The sequence below is a fragment of the Meriones unguiculatus genome, chromosome 20, assembly GCF_030254825.1.
Source record: "Meriones unguiculatus strain TT.TT164.6M chromosome 20, Bangor_MerUng_6.1, whole genome shotgun sequence".
Classification (NCBI taxonomy): domain Eukaryota; kingdom Metazoa; phylum Chordata; class Mammalia; order Rodentia; family Muridae; genus Meriones; species Meriones unguiculatus.
The window spans coordinates 29130423-29149759 of record NC_083367.1 but is presented as its reverse complement, the minus strand read 5'-3'; the positions used below and the strand labels follow the sequence as shown (position 1 = coordinate 29149759).

The 19337-nt window shown below is 41.8% G+C and overlaps 2 protein-coding genes across 3 annotated transcripts in view; both read right to left on the bottom strand.

The window, feature by feature from the left end:
- The window catches only part of Kiaa0408 (KIAA0408 ortholog), a 29555-nt gene extending 20078 nt beyond the window's left edge, over positions 1-9477 (bottom strand). Inside the window, exons 1-2 of the mRNA XM_021660676.2 lie at positions 9339-9477; positions 7125-7215 (exon numbers count right to left, since the gene is read on the bottom strand). Coding sequence (XP_021516351.2) covers positions 7125-7187 — 63 coding nt within the window. The 5' untranslated portion in view covers positions 7188-7215; positions 9339-9477. The remainder of the gene's footprint in view (positions 1-7124; positions 7216-9338) is intronic.
- Positions 9478-9512: 35 nt separating this feature from the next.
- The window catches only part of Mtcl3 (MTCL family member 3), a 51212-nt gene continuing 41387 nt past the window's right edge, over positions 9513-19337 (bottom strand). Inside the window, exons 5-7 of one of the 2 annotated variants that reach the window (XM_060373503.1) lie at positions 18504-18575; positions 11201-12367; positions 9513-9652 (exon numbers count right to left, since the gene is read on the bottom strand). In XM_060373503.1, coding sequence (XP_060229486.1) covers positions 9542-9652; positions 11201-12367; positions 18504-18575 — 1350 coding nt within the window. In that variant the 3' untranslated portion in view covers positions 9513-9541. Of the gene's footprint in view, positions 9653-11191; positions 12368-18503; positions 18576-19337 lie in introns of both variants that reach the window. The other variant, XM_021660677.2, reaches the window with a different exon arrangement.

The following is a 19337-nucleotide window of genomic DNA, read 5'->3' as shown; positions in this document are numbered from 1 at the left end:
TCTGCTTTTTTGTTTGGTTTTTGTTATGTGTACATGTATAATTGGCCTTATATACACAGGCATCTGATGGTTTAATTTAGTCAATAAAGTCTCTAGAGATAATACAGCAAAAAAGCTACACTGAAATTTAAGTAAGAAGGTGTTTTTGTCAAGGTAAAGTTTTCCACTTGCACAATATTACAGTATGGTATTTGAAGCATGCTATACTTTCATCTTCTTCTTGTTATTGTTTTTGCCTGCTTCCAGGTACCATCTTCTTATAGGTAGCTAAATTGTTTAATAATGGTAACCTGCTCATGGCAGAAATAAATAACTTCAATTTAATTAACTCATTAGTTAGTTAATTCATGAAATCTTACTTTGTAGCACAGGCTAGCCTGAAGCTCACTGTTGTATCCCAGATTGGTCTCAACTCGGTACTCCTGTTTCAGCCTTCCAAGTCCTGGAATTATGGTCGAAAGCCACCAAGCTCTCCCATGTTTACAGAGGTAGTCTTCATAATTCCAAGAGCAACAACCATCATCATGGTTACGGTAGTAACAGTAGTTATTCATTGCTAGGATCATTATGCAAGGCTCTGTGCTGAGGACTTCAAGAGAGCCTTTGTGTTGGTTCACCTCCTTAGCAACTGTCTCTGCCGTTATTCTTAACCTGATCTTAGTTATATCCATGGCTTAGAGAGCTAAAGTATCTTGACAAAGCTCCTAGAAATGCCTCTGTGAGGGGAATAAAACTTGGACCCAGTTTGCCTAATTGGGGACCCTGGAATTTTGTCACAGCAATCTAGGTTTCAATTCTTCTTCCATTATTTAACTGTGTGAGCCTGCAGCCTCTGTATTTTCCTTAAACTTCATAATGTTGTAAGGAAAGTGGATACAGGGAGCAAGAGACAGTTAATGCTGGTTCCTCCGGCTTGCCTTGGTGCTAATGCAAACAGGAGGGTGAAGGAGGGACTTTGCTCAGAACCATCAAATGGAGCTATTAATATTAGCCTCTGTGTACTCTCGTCCAAATCACTGTTTCTATGTATAAGTCAAACTAAGATTTTCCCATTGGGGTGTGTTGTCATAAGCCAGGAGTCCCAGGACTTGATAGATGAAGACAGGAAGATCAGGAATTCAAGGCCAATTTCAGATATTGAGGAAGTTCAAGGCCATCCTAGGCTCCAAGTGATCCCATTCTCCAAACAGACATAAACTCACAAACAAGAACCAAAGAGAAGGAAGAAAAAGTACTCTTTTAGAAATTCCATCTGAAAGTCAAATAATATTTGGCTGACTTACAGAAGTTATGTTGTGCTAAGGACTCTGATCTCCCCCAGGGCTGACTATTTCAATGCCCTTTATCCTGACCTAATAAAAACAAAACAAAACAACAACAACAACAAAACTACAGGTGGTTTTTTTTTTATTTTTGAGACAATTATGTAAATAACAACTAGCCCTTTCTGTTGAATAATTTTGTAAATATACGTAAATACAGACAGATATATTCTCTTGGTCTCTGTCTCTCTTTCTCTCTGGCATGGGTATGCAAACTAACTGAGAGGATACAAAGGAGAAAACTGTTCAAAGAGCTTTTAAGAGTTTCCAAACAGTTTCTTTATAACAATAGTGGCTATTGTTATGTGCACACAATGCATAAACTGAAAAAAAAAAAAGCCTAATGATGGTGTACTTAGTCCCACAGTAATGGTGATATTTTTACTTACTAAACAATTTGACATTTTAAAGTAGGTGTTAGAATAACTCAACATTTTTATGGAAAGCCTGCAATTTATTTTGCAGTACAGATGATTTGGGCCATTTGGGCATTCGATTTCATCTTAAACTAAGAAACACACACAAGTTATTATTGCTCTGCATTTAGAAGGATTTACACACTCACACTTGCATACCTGCTAATCTGATTTCAAAGAATAACAGAATATACACAGCAGTACTTAAGAGTACTAAATGGAGAAATACCAGCTGCTATTGAGAAACAGCACAGCAACTTATAAAAAGGAATTAAAGGCATTTGTACTAATGATAACATTAGCTATAAACTGGAACATTTTGAGAAAGTGGAGGAGGAATACTGAACCCATAAGTGGCACCAGCAGGTGTTTCAAGAGTTACCGAATCTAGAGCCAAAAAGAGCCTGTGAGGTCATCTAGCTAACCTTCTCATTTTACAGTGAAGGAAGAGGCCCTGATGTGAGATCATCTGCTCAAGGTCACTAATGAAGCCAGGAATAGAATCCAGGTCCTCTCGTTCTCAGTGCAGAGCCTTCAAAATTTAAAATTCCTACCAATTCAAAAGACAAGAACCAAGATTAGGGACAAGGATGTTGCCTGTGACTGGAGAATAAGATGTTGGTTTCTGGATTTGTCGGATTCTGTTTACTTCTGTGTTGAAACAAGAAAGGTGACAATCTATCCATTAGATATGCCAGAAAAGTCATATTGCTGAGGGTTTATTTTGGTAATCAGTCAAGAACGGGGCTTGGAGCCTGGGGAGATGGCTCCATGGGTAAAAGTGTTAGCCGTGTAAGCCCAAAAGCTCTAGTTCAATCCCTAAAAGCAATGTACAGATCTGGATGAGGTGGTGGGCCTCTGTAAGCCTAGCACTCCCGTGGAGAGATGGGAGGCAGAGTGAGGATTGTCCTGAAGCTAGCAATGCAAGGCACAGCAGAAGAAATTAGATACCCCACTCCAGTAAGGTCGAGTGTGGGAACTGACTCCCCAAAGTTGTGCTCTGACTTCTACTCATGTGCTGTGGCAAATGTGCCTGTAAACACACACAAACACACCAAACGGTAAATAAAATATTATAGACTCCCATGTCCTTAGCACCGAGAAATTCAAAGACATAAGGAGTCTAGCTCAGTAGCTGAGAAAACCTGGGCATAAACACAGCTGTATGGCTTTAAGCATGACGTGAGACAACCTATTGTTCTCTGTCTGCTGGGTGATCTTTAAGAACCCCAAATTATTTAATCTCTTTGGACCAGGATGACTCCAGCTGTTATAGGACTAGGGAGCATCTAAGTTCATGTTTGTGTAGTTTTAAATTTTTTTCTCTCTTTTTTACCGTTCAATAATGTTTAAGAGTAAAAAGCACACTGTGTTTCTGTTTTCTTTAGAAATGACATGAAAATGACCTGGGCACAAAATGACTTTGGAAAAAAAAGTGAGTTCATTCCTTTCATGCTAATGTTGGAGGCCATACTATAAGTAAGTAATATGTTTTAGGTAGTCATTCCTTCCAACAATAAATTCTTTTGTTTTTTATTTTCTCTCTGTAGCCCTGGATCTCCTGTAACCCACTATGTAGACCAGGCTGGCCTGGAACTCATTTGCCTCTGCTTCCCAAGTGCTGGGATAAATGGTATGCACTACCACCGCCGCCCAGCATTCCCGCCAGAAGAATGTCTGCCTTTTACAATTTTTTAAGGTACGTGATCTCAGCTGTTCAGCAAAGCTCCTCTACCTTAAATTATCTCCCAGTTTATAAGGAAGAAAGATCTGGGGGTATTTCAGTTAATATTTCTCTTAAAAAATATTGATGAGCAGCAACAATGTCTCAGCTCAGACTGTGGGGATTTGAAGAATAAGACAAATCCATGTACTCCAAAAGCTCTCAGCTCTAAAGGGTCCCAGAATGGGGTCTTCAGCATGAACTCTTAACTCTGTGAAACGAACAGGCAAACAGATATGGGAGACTTTCCTGGCAGTTCAGTATAGCATTCTACCCAGCGATCCGGTTCAGTGTTACAGCCAGCCATAGCTCACACTGCTCAGAAATTTATACTGAATATGCATGAAAGCTAGGATGTTCCCCTCCTTTGAACTTTTTCAATCAGATCATCCAGAGTGGCGGTTCAGGCTTCTGATTTTTCCCCCGTGTCAAATGTGGTCTTATGCATCCTAGAAGAGCAGGGTTTCAGGTGTGTGTTAACAGAATAAAAATGACTTTCATGCATAAAAGGCTCTGAATCTGGGTAAACTCTGAGGTGGCTACACCAAGAATATTTTTTTTCCTCAGAAGTTACATACTTAGAGTATTTTACGTTTTAGCTAGTGCACGCTTTTCCTAGTGTTGGATGTTTTCCCCTAGAATCATGGGATGGTGGCTTCTTCTATTCTTAGGTCTGATGACATGTCAATAGATATTTTAGTCAAGCAGATCCGTCATGGGGCTTATATATAGGCTTTTCCAGATGTTAAGAAAGCATCCAAGGAAACATTTTTGAACTGTCAGATTGTATTTTAAATGCAAGTCCAAATTCGGAGTAAACTAACAACATATTTGAGAAACGTGTGCTATTTAAAATTAGGAAAAGACCTCCCTTCAAGCTTTCAAATTTTTGTTTAGCATCTTACTATATTATTTATAATGATCAGAGAATCAAAATAATGAAGCGACTCCAGTGTTCACCACAAGAGGGCGAACCTGAGTCATTTCTTTTTACTAGCAAATTCTGCTGCCAAGCCTGGGTCAGACTGGCCATTTAGGGAGCGTGATTTGGAGGAGCAGGAAAGAATCCATAGTGTTCTAAAAAGTGCCTACCCCACAGGTAAAAATCGTAGTGATCTGTGAAGCCAATAGCTGGTTCTTCACAGCCAGCACAGAAAAGAGGAATCACCTCTCTACAGAAAAGACTGGAGAGAACAAGCCAACCTAGGAAGTTTTGATGGGAGCCTGTGTCAATTTACATGTTGTATGTGAGAAAAAGGAGCAAAGACTGGAATGGCAGAAGCACGGGTGGGAGCTAGATTTTGAGGCCATCATGAAAAAAGAGTTGTGGCATTGTTGGTGAGAAAGCCATAATGCTGGGAGGCCTTCCGCCATGGTTCAGTGGAACCTGTGGATCCAGTGTAATCAGAGAACTTCTACAACTTCCAGACTCATTCCCCAAGTCCACAGCATCTCAGCAAGTCCACTCAAGCTTGGAAACATGGTGCTCTGAGGGAAAAGTTTGTCTGCAAACATCTCAGACGTCCGTAAAGAAAGATACTTTAGTGTCTGATGAAATCAGTAGGCACTTAGCACTTAGTAAGGAGTCCATGTCTGACCCTTATACTATATTGTGGTTCTTGATGGTTTTGGAGCAGTTTTCACAAACACAGACCTAAATCTTTGCTTTTTCTGCTGCAGTTATTTGAAGCCCACTGTAGAATTTTTGCATCTACCCAGTTTTCAAACAATGAGCTATTTTGGAAGCAATTTTATTCCTTCTAAAGTCAGGGATATGTGCAGAAGCACAAGTTTATCTCCTGTAGCGTGTTCTCACAGCAACACTGTGACGTCCAGGACTAGCAAGAGGCTCACTTCCCTCCAACTCTGTCCTTTGCCTGCTTTACTGAGGCGTTTTCACCCAGATAGAGGCCAAGCACGTGAGAAGAGCAGGGAGGCCCTCCATGTGGCATCCCTAACCGCAGTAGATGACCCACCTCCAGGTGAAGATGCTCAGACTCCTAGGGCTCACCTCAACTGCATTAGTTTTGGTCCTTTGTCATGTAAAAACGCTACCTTGGCAATCCTAAATAACTGACCTATTTTGAAAGTGTCTGCTTGGTTGTTTTATGTTCACGAGTTAATACTACAAAGGAAATGTCAAAGGTGCTTTAAAAAAAAAATAACAAAAAACCTTATTTATATGGTCATGAAAAAGAATGACGAACTGTACATAGAACTGAGTTTTTGGGTTAATATACACAAAACCATATATATGAGTGTATGTATACATACAGATGTCTCCTTCCCCTAACCCCCACTACACACACACACACACACACACACACACACACACACACATTTCCAATCAGGGAAGGCATGGATGGGATGCATTAGGTTCCATAACAGGAACCATTTGAGTCTATGACTCTACAAACTTTCAGAATGGTCATCGTGAACAGGACCTGCCATTACCCCCTCCCTCCTAACTAGCACAAAAGCACTTTTAGAAGCATTTTGCTACTGCATTCATCATCAAACTGTGTATGAAACCATCTCACCTACCCCCAACCAGATTATAGACATTCAACATCGCTTATCTCACTGTGCCTTCAGGCTTATATAGAGGGCTCTAGCAGAGATGTCTTTATGCAGAATGTTTTTTAATTGTACCAAATTTCACTACTTTAATTAACAGCTAACTTTTCTCACATTTTAATACTACCCTCTACCGCTTCCTCTTCATTCCCTACAGTCCCTTAGGGAACCTGGTTCTATCAGGTGAGACTAACTGTACGATAATGTAGCTAAGAGATGACACAGAGTTTCAGAGTTAAGGCTAAGCTGCCGGGCGGACATTCCAAACTTCAGTGGCAGACGATTAAATAGCCACCTCCCAGCATACCACATTCCTGGCTTGGATGAAACTTTTCTTTGTTTAATGAGTTTCAGTCATTTTTATTTAAAAATAACCAAGCAGATTCTTGTCTTTCTTAAAGCTCAGCTAAATCAACCAAGACTCTTATTCCTATGCCCAAGAATGTGCCATAAAAGGGAATACTCCATAATAATTTTCTCCTTAAAAATGATTTCCAGCATGACATTTAAATAACATAGTTTTGAAAGTGAGAATAAAGGATTCTTTGTCTCAACAACTGGGAGGTTGTTGTGAGTTTGATCATTTAAAACCAGCACAAATGAAGTAACTGCACACTGAATAAAGTGACAAAAATATGCAGCAATGAGATCAAAGACCCAAGTAGGACATGTGTGGGGGTGGGGAAGTGAGATACTGAGGAAGAAGGGGATGATGATGGCTCTCTCTCATGTCCTGGGCACCATCTTCCTTAAGTTCCAACCCTGGGTACGTCATTCCTACAGAAGAATATCCACTCACAAGGAGATCAGAGAAAGTCACTTCCTTGGTAGTTTGCGGAGACCACCTTCCTTTCACCAGCCCAGCAGCACATGCTGTGGGACCCTGGGGCCCCTGATCACCTGACTCTGAGGCACTCATTACACACCACAGCAGGTTAGCCATGCATGTGTACACTCTGAAGCACAAGTAGAAACCTGGCCAGACAGTCGACAGGCCAGACTTAGAAAAACCTTTCTTAGCATTCACTATGGCACTAAATTGGCATCCTTAAGTTCAGAGATGCTGTCAGGGGGAGTGCAAAGTACCTGAGTGTGCAGTGGTACTCGGGCCAGTCCTGCTTCATCCCGCTGTCCCCTTCCCAGTATCATATGAGAGTTCCGTCTATGGAAGGCATGGCTGGGAAGTAAGAGTCTCATAAAACTGTTGTATAAAAATCAGCCTGGTGAGTTCTTATCCATGCTGCTGTGGTCAGGATAAGCATGACCGCCAAAACAAGATCTACAGGTAAGGCTATCTGGTAGCTGCAGAGCACAAATCACTGCTGAGGTATTTTCTCTGCCCCCACAGATACTTCCAGTCCCTTTAAGGAAGCCCACGGATTTTGTTGTTATGGTGTACTGGATCACTGTGAGGGTTTGGTTCACTGCGCACATCTACTTATCTGTGGTAGTGCGTGACTGGACCTCCATTTTATCCATCTTGGTTCCTCTTCCTGTTACACTAGTGTTCCTTTTGTCTTCTTTGTTGGTTTTGAGAAATTGAATTAGTGAAGAGAGGTTTTCTTTTTTCTGAAAATTTAATTTTATTTTTTATGTGTATTTATGTACATTGAGTGTTTGCCCACATGTCAGTGCTGGTAGAAGCCAGAATAGGGCATTTGGGTCCCTTGGATATGGAATTCCATACAGACAGTTGTGAGAAGCCATTTGGGTGATGGGAAGAGGACCCAGGCTCTCTGCAAGAGCAATGAATGCTTTAAGCCTTCTCTCCAGCTGATTTTTAAAAATGGCACCAGTACTGTAGAGGACTTCCCAGTCACTGTGGTGGCATGAAGCACTGCCATGTATTTCCAGAGGCTCCACAGGTAGCTGAAAAGCACCACTTTGCATCGGAGAGTCTCTGGCTCTAAGTACCATAGACATTTCAGGCAAATTTCAATTTCAACCCTTAAACATTTATGCTCACTTCCATTGAGGCTGTGGCTCAGAAAGGCATCAAAAATCTAGCAGATAGATTTGGGTTTTTAAGGGGCGTGTGTATGTGTGTGTGGGTATGGGTGTGGGTGCACATGCGTGTGTGAGCAGAGGTTGGTCGGGCAGTGCGTGGTGTACATGTTCTGTGTGTATGTGAGTATGGAGTGTTCACTGAGGTTGCCCCTGAAAGTAGGAGAAGATCTGGGTTTTTATCTGTGAGTGTGCAAGACTGGACCCCCATTTTATTCATTTTGGTTCTCCTTCCTGCTACATTGGTGTCCCTTTTGTCTTCTTTGGTTTTGTTGGTTTTAAGAAATTGAATTAGTGATTACAGAGTCTTTCTCCTCTATGTGGTGTGTATGTGTATATGCATAGGTACTGTATGCACATGAGTCTGTAGGTACATGCACCTAGGAAGGTCAAAAGGTATGTAGGTATGTGTATGTATGAATGTTCTGTGCATGTGTAGTGTGTGTGGTGTGTGCGTTATATGGTTTGTGTTGTATGTAGTATGTGTAATATGTGATATGTGTGTGTGTGAATATACAAAAAAATAAGGGTGCTATGGTCCACCAAAGTAAGGGCTACAGAGTAGCCCCCACTGGAACTTTGCTCCTGGGTTTGCATGGTAACTCAAGGAAATTCTAGATACTGTATCTATTTCCCCTCTCTGGCTATATCTCATTCTGTATTTCTAGCATATTTCCTGCTGTGAAGGCAGTTTTGAGTGGTAGTTTATCACAGAAAAGAAGGCACTCTGAGCAGCAAGGCCAGCCAGCAACACACAGCTTTATGTATAAAACATAACTGGAGATAAAGGTGATTTAGTGGACAGTGGGACAAATTCAATAGGAAGGGGACTATCCAGTTTCTTATTGAACTAAAAGGTCATTTAGACTTGTGCTTCCAAACTTATCTCTGGAGACGGAACACGTCAGTGTCAGAGCATATCATTTACTTTCCAGTCCAAGAGAGCTACATTTCATCATTTAACATAGTTTTTACAGATACTTATTGGACATAAGACATTGTCCTTTTGCTGTAACACAAGAAACAATGTACTCATAAATCAACATAATTTATAAGAGAGATAATTTATCAGTCATCTATATTGACTCATACTTAATTGTCTCTACAAGATTTTTGAAAATGCAATCAACTTAAACTTTTCCAGGTTTAAACTCATACTTGTTTCCTAGGGAATAATTACGAGACTTAGTCCATTTTTATAGTCAATTATGAATTAAGAGTGCAAAATAAAGATATAGAAGAAAGAGGCAAAATATATGAGTTACACCAAAATCAGCTACATTTGCTTTTCCTTACCTGAAATACTTTGGTCGCGGGGGTTTTCTATTGAGTTTGACAGTGTAAGATGAGTTGTGTCTTTTTACAGAGATGTGCAGTCTTCAGTGTTTTTTTACAGCATCGGTTACTACAGAAATGATACTTCTTTTATGTCTTGTCTTGAAGGGCGGACAAAATAAAACAACTGAAAACACTACAATGAATGGTAAATGATGAAAGATTTACAGTACAAAAAACAGTGTAAAAAGGAAGACAAGTTTAAATATTGTTGTGTAAGAAAGTGATGAAAATAAGACAAGGATGAGAATAAGTAAAATGATAGGCTGGAACATCTGGGGAGGCAAATTCAGAGACAAAGAAAAGAGCCAGTTAATAACCACATAAAATTTTATCAAGTCATCAAAGCAATGATTAAATCTAAAATAAAGACATCTCCCCCATTTTTGCAAAATCTTCTAGTATTTTGATATAAACAGCAATATATCTCACCCTGATATATATATACACACCAGCCTTAAGAGTGTAGCTGAATACACCCCATGCTTGCTTTTCAAAAACCTACAAAACCAAAAACCCAAAACTAGCACCAAGACATACTAAATAGAAAGGGGTAAAATTTAACATCATGAAAGCCAACGGCTTCCATCCTAAACACCCCCACCCCCTGCCCACCCCCCACCCGCCAGCAAAGCACAGCAACATGCAAGATAAGCGATGGGACAGCAGTTCCTCCAGCTGTGGTCAACAGGCAATTCATCTAACGCCATGCTCTCGCGCGTGAACTGGATCTTAAACATGGGTGTCCCCAGTGTGTTCAAAGCCATGCATGCTGTTGTACTTCGGTGGCTTCTCCAGTGGATACAGCACATCAGGCTGCCGCAAGGGCCGGTACTGCCTGTTTTGTTCCATAAAGATCTTTTATGTGGTTAACTCGGGTGAACCGCATTGGTCTTTCAGTGGCCGCCATACCTGGCCAAAGCAGCTGAGTCCAATTCCTCCGCTGTGCCTCTACAAGTCGGGAGGGAAATGTGGCTATCCCCTGTGCTGGAATATTTGTCATTATTTGTCTGAATTAGTATTATCGTGCTACAACCTTCTCGCTTTGGATCTCCTTCACTACTGAACTGATGGTATTTTATATTTTTTAACCAGAAATAACCACCATGTTACTTGAACTTAGGTAAAGCGGCAGCCCTGGGCACAAGATCATGTCTCTTTACGACCAGTTTGTGCATGTATCAGAAGTATTGATCGATGTTGTTTACTTAAAAAACATTTTTAGTTAGGGTCTCACGATGTAGTTGTGGTGGCCTGTAATCACAGAGACCCACCTGCTTCTACTACTTTCCTTAAGTGCTAGGAATAAAGGCGTGCGCCTCTACCCCTGGTCCCTGGTTTATTTAGTGGTTTTGTTTTGTTTTTTGTTTTTTTTTTTTATAAATTTAAGCTCAATTTGGACCTTCACAAACCTCAAATAAACACATGAGGGTTCCTATTCAGGACCTTTATCCCAGCCAACCTGTTAGGGAAATACTGAAGAAAAAAAAAGGTTGACCTTTTAAAGTGATAATGTGTGTTAAAAAGCCATCAGTCATTACACAAAATCTGATTTTGTCAGAGTTAAATTCCCCCTTCAAATAGAACAGGAACGAATAATCATTAGTGATCTGACCAGTTCCGGGGCCCTCTGCCTGGTGGAACACAGTGTGAAAATCCAGGTGCCTTTCGGGGCTCTGAAGCCCAACGAGGCTGTGAGATGGGGTTTCTCTATGGTGGGATGTGGAAGTCGGGGTTGGAGACACCCCACAGGGGACCGCAGCTCCGTGGGCCAGCCTCGCCATCGCCACAGCTCGCAAAAGGCAGAACTGTACCTGACTCACGGATATGGGCTCCTCGGCGCCGCGGTCATCCGCGGACTTGGGCACCTCCAGGCGGTCGATGAAGGTCTGCAGCTCCTTGCGGAAGGCCTTCATCTGTGCGTTGATGCGGTACAGCAGCTCGTGCTCCCGGATGCGGCTGCCGTCGTCCTCCTCATCCATCAGTCCAAACAGGTCCCCGTTGGCCACGTAGATGCGCGCCTCGGTGATGATGGTGCTCGTGTCTGCGATGAGCCGATCGATGGTCTTTCCCAGGCGCTCGGCCTCCGAGCGGATGTCCTTCATCTGCTGCCGATCGGAGAAGCTCTTGGGCCAGGGGCCGGGGGCGGGGTAGAAGGAGCGGGTGGGCGTGAGGGAGCGGATGTTCCGCACCTCCTCCGAGTCGCTCTCGCCTCCAATCGGCCCTTCGCGCTTGCGGTGGGGGGGCCGGGAGTCGTCGTCGCTCTCCTTCTTGCCGGCGTCGCTCTCGGCGTCGCTGTCCCGGGGGCTGCCGCGGATGCCCAGGTGCGAGGCCAGGTCGTAGCGCTGCATGTTGGACATGAGCACGCGGTTCTCGTACTGCAGCTGCATGACCTTGCCGCTCAGCTCGTTGATCTGCAGGCGCGCCGCCTTCAGCTCCTCCTGCAGGGCCTCGGTCTTGGCGCTGTCGTGGTGCCGCGAGCTGTCGTGGCCGCTGGACTTGTACTTGTACTTGTTGAGCTCCGCGGTGATGCGCTTGTTCTGCTCCTCCAGGTCGGCCACGTTCCTCCGCAGCAGCTCCGTCTCGTCTTCCACCAGCTGCAGGTGCTGCCGCAGCTCCGACAGGGACTCGCTCTGCTCCCTCATGAGGGGGTTGGCCGAGCCGTTGAAATCGTCGCCCCGCAGGTCGTCCAGCTCCGCCTTCAGGCCTCGGTTCTCCACCTCCAGCTCCACGATCTTCCTGCCCAGGATGTTGGCCTCTTCCTCCACCAGCCGCAGCCGCAGCTTGAGCTCGGCCTCCCTGGTGCTGGGCGGTCCCCCCGCTTCTCCTTTGGGTAGAGGACTGTCCAGATCCCCGTAGAAGGATCGGTACTTCTGGAGTTCGTGCTCAAATCTGTCCTTTTCTTTGTCAATCTTGGCCATTTTCTTTCTCATCAGGGCAGCTTCCTCCTTAACGAACTGCAGCTGGCACTTCAGATCCTCGTTGTCCTCCTCGGTAGGGGAAAAGTGGGGAAAGGAGAGAAAGTCATTTCTATGCTAATAGAAAAAAAAAAAAAAAAAAAAAAAACAACCGACGTCTGCAAAGATCAATTTCTTTCCTTTGGAATCACCGCTTAATGTCACATAGAGAGAGGTGTGTTTTCTCCCCATCACTTACAATCTTTGCCCCATTAAAATTAAGGTTGTGTGTTCCGGAAAGAAAAAGGAAAGAGGACAGGAAAAGTGAGAAATTTTGGTCGCCGCTATCCAGGGACCATTATGTGAGCTAAGTGTGATCAATCATTTCCTGGTCCTCTCGGCAGTGTTCTTTCACTTTGAATTCTCAGGAAACTGCCCTAAACATAAAACTGTTTCCTCTAAGGGACACGCAGTTACTTTGTACTCTCTCACTATCATTTATTGAGTGTGTGAAGCAGGTGCTCCTCAGCTCTTCACAAAGATGATTCGATTTACTAGTCAGAATGAAGGTATCAAACTCCCTAGTTTTATCGGTGCTGGGTGTTGCTGAAGGGTACACAGCGGGAGAGAAAAGTGATGGATGACTTCACTTCTCTCTGTAACTATGGCTCCCCAGCATTGTCAAAAACCAAGCTTCCCTCCATTGTTGTGGAAGGGGAATTGTTTGAGAGCCGATCAGGAAGGGAGGAATGGTCCATGTAAAGGGAAACAGGCAGGTACTTCATTTGCATTGCTTTTGAAAGAGGATGACCTGCCATCTGCTAACATGGATAGAGTTGGCTCTGCCTGCTGGGAAAACAAAAGCAAAAACCAACAGTGGATTAGACCTGGTGAAGGTCCTCTCACACATTCTTACTGCAACTAAATTGAAGGACTGAAGAAGAAATAGAAATCTCTCTTAAGAACTTCCACATAAGTTCTTATTACATCTGCGGTGGTTTCAAGAATCGGCCCATCGGCTCAAAAGTGGGTCCCAGAGATAGAACTGTTTGGGAAGGATTAGGAGGTGTAGCCTTCTTAGAAGAGGTAGGTTACTGGGAGTCAGCTTTGAGGTTTCAAAAAACTCAGGGTATTGCCAATGCACTCTCTCTGCCTTCTGTTTGTGGACAAAGACGTGAGCTCACAGCTGTTCTCGATTCCACACCTTTGCCCTGCCCTCATGAACTCTAACCTTCGAAAACTGAAAGCTCAATCAAATATTTTCTTATATAAGTTGCCTTGGCCATTGTATTTTAGCACAGGAATAGAAAAATAACTAATGCAATGTCCAAGAATATTTATTCCAATGACAATTTCTCAAAATTCACGTTGGTTTCCTTGTTTAGATGAACAGATAGATTGGTAGACAGGCAGAGATAGATAGATAGATAGATAGATAGATAGATAGATACATACATACATACATACATACATACATAGTCTTCTTTTTTTTTTCCTGCAGTGTAGGGGATGGAATCCAGAGCACGCCACATGCTATGCAAGCATTCTACCAAAAAACAACATACCTAGTCCTTCTTTTAAAGATTGAAATAAACATCTCTTCTTTACTGAGATTTATGAGTCTTTGGTGCTCGGGATGCATTCTGATAAAGAACTAGGAAGGATGGGTTTCTGCTGGAGAGGCTCAGAAAACAATGGTGAAAAGATACAGGTCTCTTGCCTTCCTAACTCCTCGTGGGAGCAGGAAGGGTGGTTGGAGAGCTGCTGGCAGGGCAGGGGCTGAACACCACATTCCTTCTCCCTTTAGAGCCTCACTCCAGTCACAAGAGCAGCTGGAACTTCTGCCTCTGTACAGATGAGAAGGCTTATCACAGCAGAACACAGGTTGGTGGGTGGCAGAACAGAGTCTGCATTCAGGCTGATTGAAAAAGTGAGACTATTTGAGCTGCTTCTAGAACAGAAGTGAAAATAAGAAAGTAGGGCAGCAGGATAAAGTTGAAGAACTAGGATGTGCTGCCCCACTTCTCTCCCTGAGAAGCCATGATTGAGCATGGAGAGGAGCAGAGAGAGCTGAGGTGAAGCTATTTTCAGTGATGCACAGAGTGAAGGCTGAAAGGATACACCACAGAGAGCTCCCATGTGGGAATCCATTCTTCAAGAGAAGAGAGAAGCAACCATGCAAGAGAATCTTGAGATCAAGTATGCCTTAGAGTGTTTAAGATGATAGCAACCGAGACTAAAAAAATAACCCCAAAGTTCTGAATGATAAGGGTCTTGGTAGATTCTACTGATGACTTCAGGGGCGGGTAGAACAAAGAGGTACAAATCCTGGGTGAAGAATATGGGTTTAGGTAGTTATAATGTCTTTGTGGAACAGCCATGAACGGAGAGTGTATAAACATCTAGCAATAGGCACGTGGGATCTCAGGGCTAAGATGATAAACATTTATGGAAAGCTTGTATTTGATTGAAAGATGTAAGAGCAAGATTCCTCAATGTGATGGCTGAAGCTACTGTAATAGTTATAGAGGCAAACAAACAAGAGAAGAAAACAAGGGCACAAGAATAAGAAATGCTCAAAGGTTTGGCAAGTCATGTTGGCCAAAAATCAGAAAACATATCTAGTCAATATCAAATGTGCTTTCACATAAGGTAAGTTTTACTGGAAAGTGCAATTAGATAAGACCAAGTAGGTAGGTAGAGTCACCTATATTGTAGAAAACCTTATTTTCTATCATAGAAAACCCTTTCTTATATTGGCACATGGTGTGGTTTTAATCTAATTAGGACAACAGTGGGTGTGATACGAACCACAGAATGGAGCAGAACAATTTTGCACTCTGCTGTGCCAAGCAAACCAAATATAGAAGCATGCCTGATTTGTATGCAGACCAGCTCTCCTACCTGAAGGAAGAAGAGCATACTTAAGTCTTGGAAATATCCTTCATGTGACAAAATCATTTTACAGGAGATGCAGTAAGAGGAGGTGGGGACAGGAATTCATTTGCTTATTAGAGGTTAAGTCTTCTTAAGATGCAAAGTGTGCTAGCTCATGCAAATCTGACAGTTGACAAACTCTAATGCCAATGTGCTTTCTAATCTTATAATCTGCTTATAAGTTGCACTTAAAACTGGGCATAAAAACACCATGAGTGATTGTTAAAAAAAAAAAAATGGCTCACAGAAACTTGCTCTGCCCAGTGTAATTGAGTAGCAAAATATTTGCTCCACTTTTCTATATAAAAAGGAGGCAAGAAAACTCAAGATCTTGTAAGGTGTGAAACAAGTTGTGATTTCTGATCATTTTGATGACTCATAGGAAGATAACAACAATGAAGGAGGGAGAGGGAGGATACATGAAGACAACAGGGGCTAGCAAGATGCAAGCTGAGTTTGGCTTTGACCTGAAAGGCTAATGCTGGAAGCTAATTTGCATTCTAATCAATTACATATATTGACTTATTTAAGTGCTCAGTAATTCTCAACCAAGTTCTGACATATATGAAAGAGGAATACCTGAAAGAATGAGTAGCAGTCATGTCGACAGCAGATAGCAGTGATTTCTGCATGGGTAACCATACTCAAACATGACTGCTCTCAAATTTCCTTCAGCATGACTTTGCGTAAAGAGAGCCAGTCTGTTGCTGGTGGATGGTACAAGAAATAGATCAAAGAATATAAAGTAATTCATAAAATGAGATACAAAATTTATACAGATGACAGGAGGTTAGGTCACATGACATTGCCATGACTGTACATTCCAATAAAAAGCATGCTGACAATTTTCTAATTAACCTAGAAAATAAAGTGATATTATTTGAAAGTATGTGCTGAGCATGCCAAATATTGGAAACTACACAGAGATCAATCAAAGTGGAATGGGGTGTCCATGTTTACAAAGGGCCCTAAATAGGAGAAATCAATTCATAACAAGAATTATAACACAAAAATGAGCTGCTTATTGTAATGTAAGTATGTGGATCAATAGTCTTAAACTTTGACTTAACAGCTAAGCCATTTTATAATTGTATAAAAAATGGAATACTTTTACCTGTCAGCTTTCACCCAAGAGAGTCCCAACCAACTTGCTAAGATAGGTTTTTAGAAGGTGATAGTACAGTCTGAAAATCAGTGTGTTGGAAATGATAGCAGAAGCCACAGTACCACAGAAGTACACTTATATATTTCCCAGGAAGTTAATATCCAGAAATCAAAAGTTAGTGGACTGTGAGGCACCTTGACTTTTGTAAGGTACCATGTCATCCTGAAAAGTGATGAAAGATATGATGCCTATTCAACCAGGAACAATCATAGGGATTCCTGAGATGAATCCGCTTTGACAAAATAATTGTAACATATGAAAAAACAAGGTTTAAAAGATAAATTTCTGGTTAAGCCTGACTCATGATTTTAAGATGGGAAGCATATGGCATATTCTAATCGCTGAAGACAGGGAGGAGGAGGATTTGTGGCAGTCTGTGAACCGATCCACAACAGAGCACTTGGAGTGAGGCAGCTAATGTCAGGGCAGAGACAGACTTACACACAGAAATAGGGATTTTACCACCTTAGTATGGGCCTCTGAAATTCTAGAAATGTTCTTCTGTAAGTATCAGGAAGAAAATCACCAAGAACAGGATATTTCTTTCGAGATAGCAAATCACAAATATATATATATATATATATATATATATATATATATATATATATATATGTATGTATACATTTTAAATGCTATTCTTTAAGGAAAGGCTTTAGATAACTTGTACCAAAGTGTTATGCAAACATTGTTATTCTACTTAAAATTAAAGATAAAGCTTTCGATAATAATCATAAAAATGTATGCATTTGTACTATACATCCCAACCTTCATTCTTAAGTCAAGCTAAGTGTGTTGGAAGCATCAGGATGCCACTTCTGTCTGAAATATTTATTAATTTTTATGTTTTACAACCTAACACAGACATTAGCTCACTGTAGTATTAGAGCCAGTTTTTATTTCTAACTTTTTTAAAATTGTTTTTTTAGTTAGGGTACAAAATAATAAGTTTCATTATGACATTGTCATCCTTACATATCATAGTACTTTGATCATGGTTGATCTCTCCATTTCTCTTTCTCAGTGGCCCCTTCCTCCATTAACAGTTTGCTTTTTTTCTTTCGTGTCACATAATTATGCAATTAAATTAAATCAGTGTTCCACAGATGAGAGAAGTTATGTAAGCTAATAGAATAGGAGTTAGACAGACTCCCTGCTAGGCAGTCAGAGGAGAGGAACCATGCTAAGAAATAAAGGTGGCAAGTTTCCAAGATGGCCTGCTTCTTCCTTACCCTCCTGACTTGAGATAAAAGCCAGGAAGCTTAAAACACCCTGTTGGCCTTTGTCTCTCCGAGCAATTTCACAGCCAGATCAGCACAGCTGTGGACTAATAAGCAACCCTAAATCAAGGGAGAAAAAATTCTTCAAAGGCTTTTACGCCTGAGTCAGGAGGAAATTGGATCTTTCAGCTTTTCAAGTTTCTCCTGCGTTTTGCAGAGGGTCCTTTTCTCTGGGTGTCTGCTGCATGCACGCTTCTGCCCTCTTCCCCAGTAAACACCTTTCCTCAACTGCCGATTTTCTTTGGTACTTGAGGTATCACCACTGCCACCTGCTGCACTCTATACTTTTCCTGCCCTTTAATTGATTACCTGGCAGAGAGAATGAATCTGATGACGAACCCTCGACTGCATCAATACTAGTTTATCCTTCATCCATTACCTTCTTGCTCTTGAGCCCATGTTAAGTTTACTTTTTAAGCTTCATTTTTAGTGCTTCCTTTCCTTCCTTTTGTCTCCCCAGTCACTGGTCCCAAGAATGGCATCATCATCAGTCTCTCTCTCTCCCCTATATGAGGTCTTCCTGCAACATTCTTTTCTTGATGCTGCAGATGCTGTAGGAGCAGTCATTTCACTGGTTTCATTAATTATGAAAGAATGAGATTAGCACTCTGGTACAGTTTTCAAATAAAGCAACACAGAAAGCACTAGTGACGCGTTGCTATGGGCTCACTATGTAAAAGCTCATGACAGGGATGCTAAAGCCAGTTTTCTAAGCAACTATTTTGAACACACTTTACCACCTGAGTCTACAGCTGCATAATTGATATGCATAATTGGTGTTAATTGTAGCTTATTAACATGTACATTTGGAGGTGCTTGTTGTGCGCTTTAAATTTTTATTTTGACATACCTCTGTGGGCGTCTGCTGAGCCTTTTTCTCAGATTTTGGTAAATCTTTACTTCCTCTTCTTTTTAAGGATAACTGAAACGAAGCAAGAACATTATGAGTTTGGCAAATAATAGCTTTTTAGCTCAATCTGTTTTTGAGTGCCCTAACCTCATATGATAAAACCAAGACAAATGAACAAGTTCTGAAAGAAGGAAGAGTTATCAAGTCAGACAGATTCTGATACAATTTCACTGAAAACAGAGACGGAAATCACAGTAGAATGTCCCTAGTAATTAGCCATGTACTGTGAAATGCAGAAAAACAACTCAGACAAAACACAGATCAGTGACTCAACATGCTATAGAGCTCATAGGTAGGCAAGTGCCCATTAGCATTCTCCATCGATAAAGGGAGGGGTGGGAGATGACATTATTGTTTCCTTTGTTGTTTAGGTTGCAATGACTCACCAAGCCATTCCCAGTGAATTCCTGTAGAATTTACATAACTTCATCCTCTCAGCACATACCCCTATCCAACAAATGCTCATAGGATTCAATGGGAAGCAAGGGGGGGGAGTTCTCGATCTCAAGGAGCAGGTGGCCTGGGAACCTCAGGAATGTGGGCTTTTCCAACACAAGCTTGGAGTCCAGATTGTTATGTAAAGCCTTCCATGTTTGATGGGCTGGTTGAAATTGAAATTCCAGCACACACTAACTCACAGAATATTAACTAGTACCCATGACATAGATCAGCACTCTACAATCATTGGTGGTCACTTCTACTTCTTACTCTGCTATAACAATGACCTGTGTAAATAGTAATTATTCACACATGACTACCTACTATATGCCACTA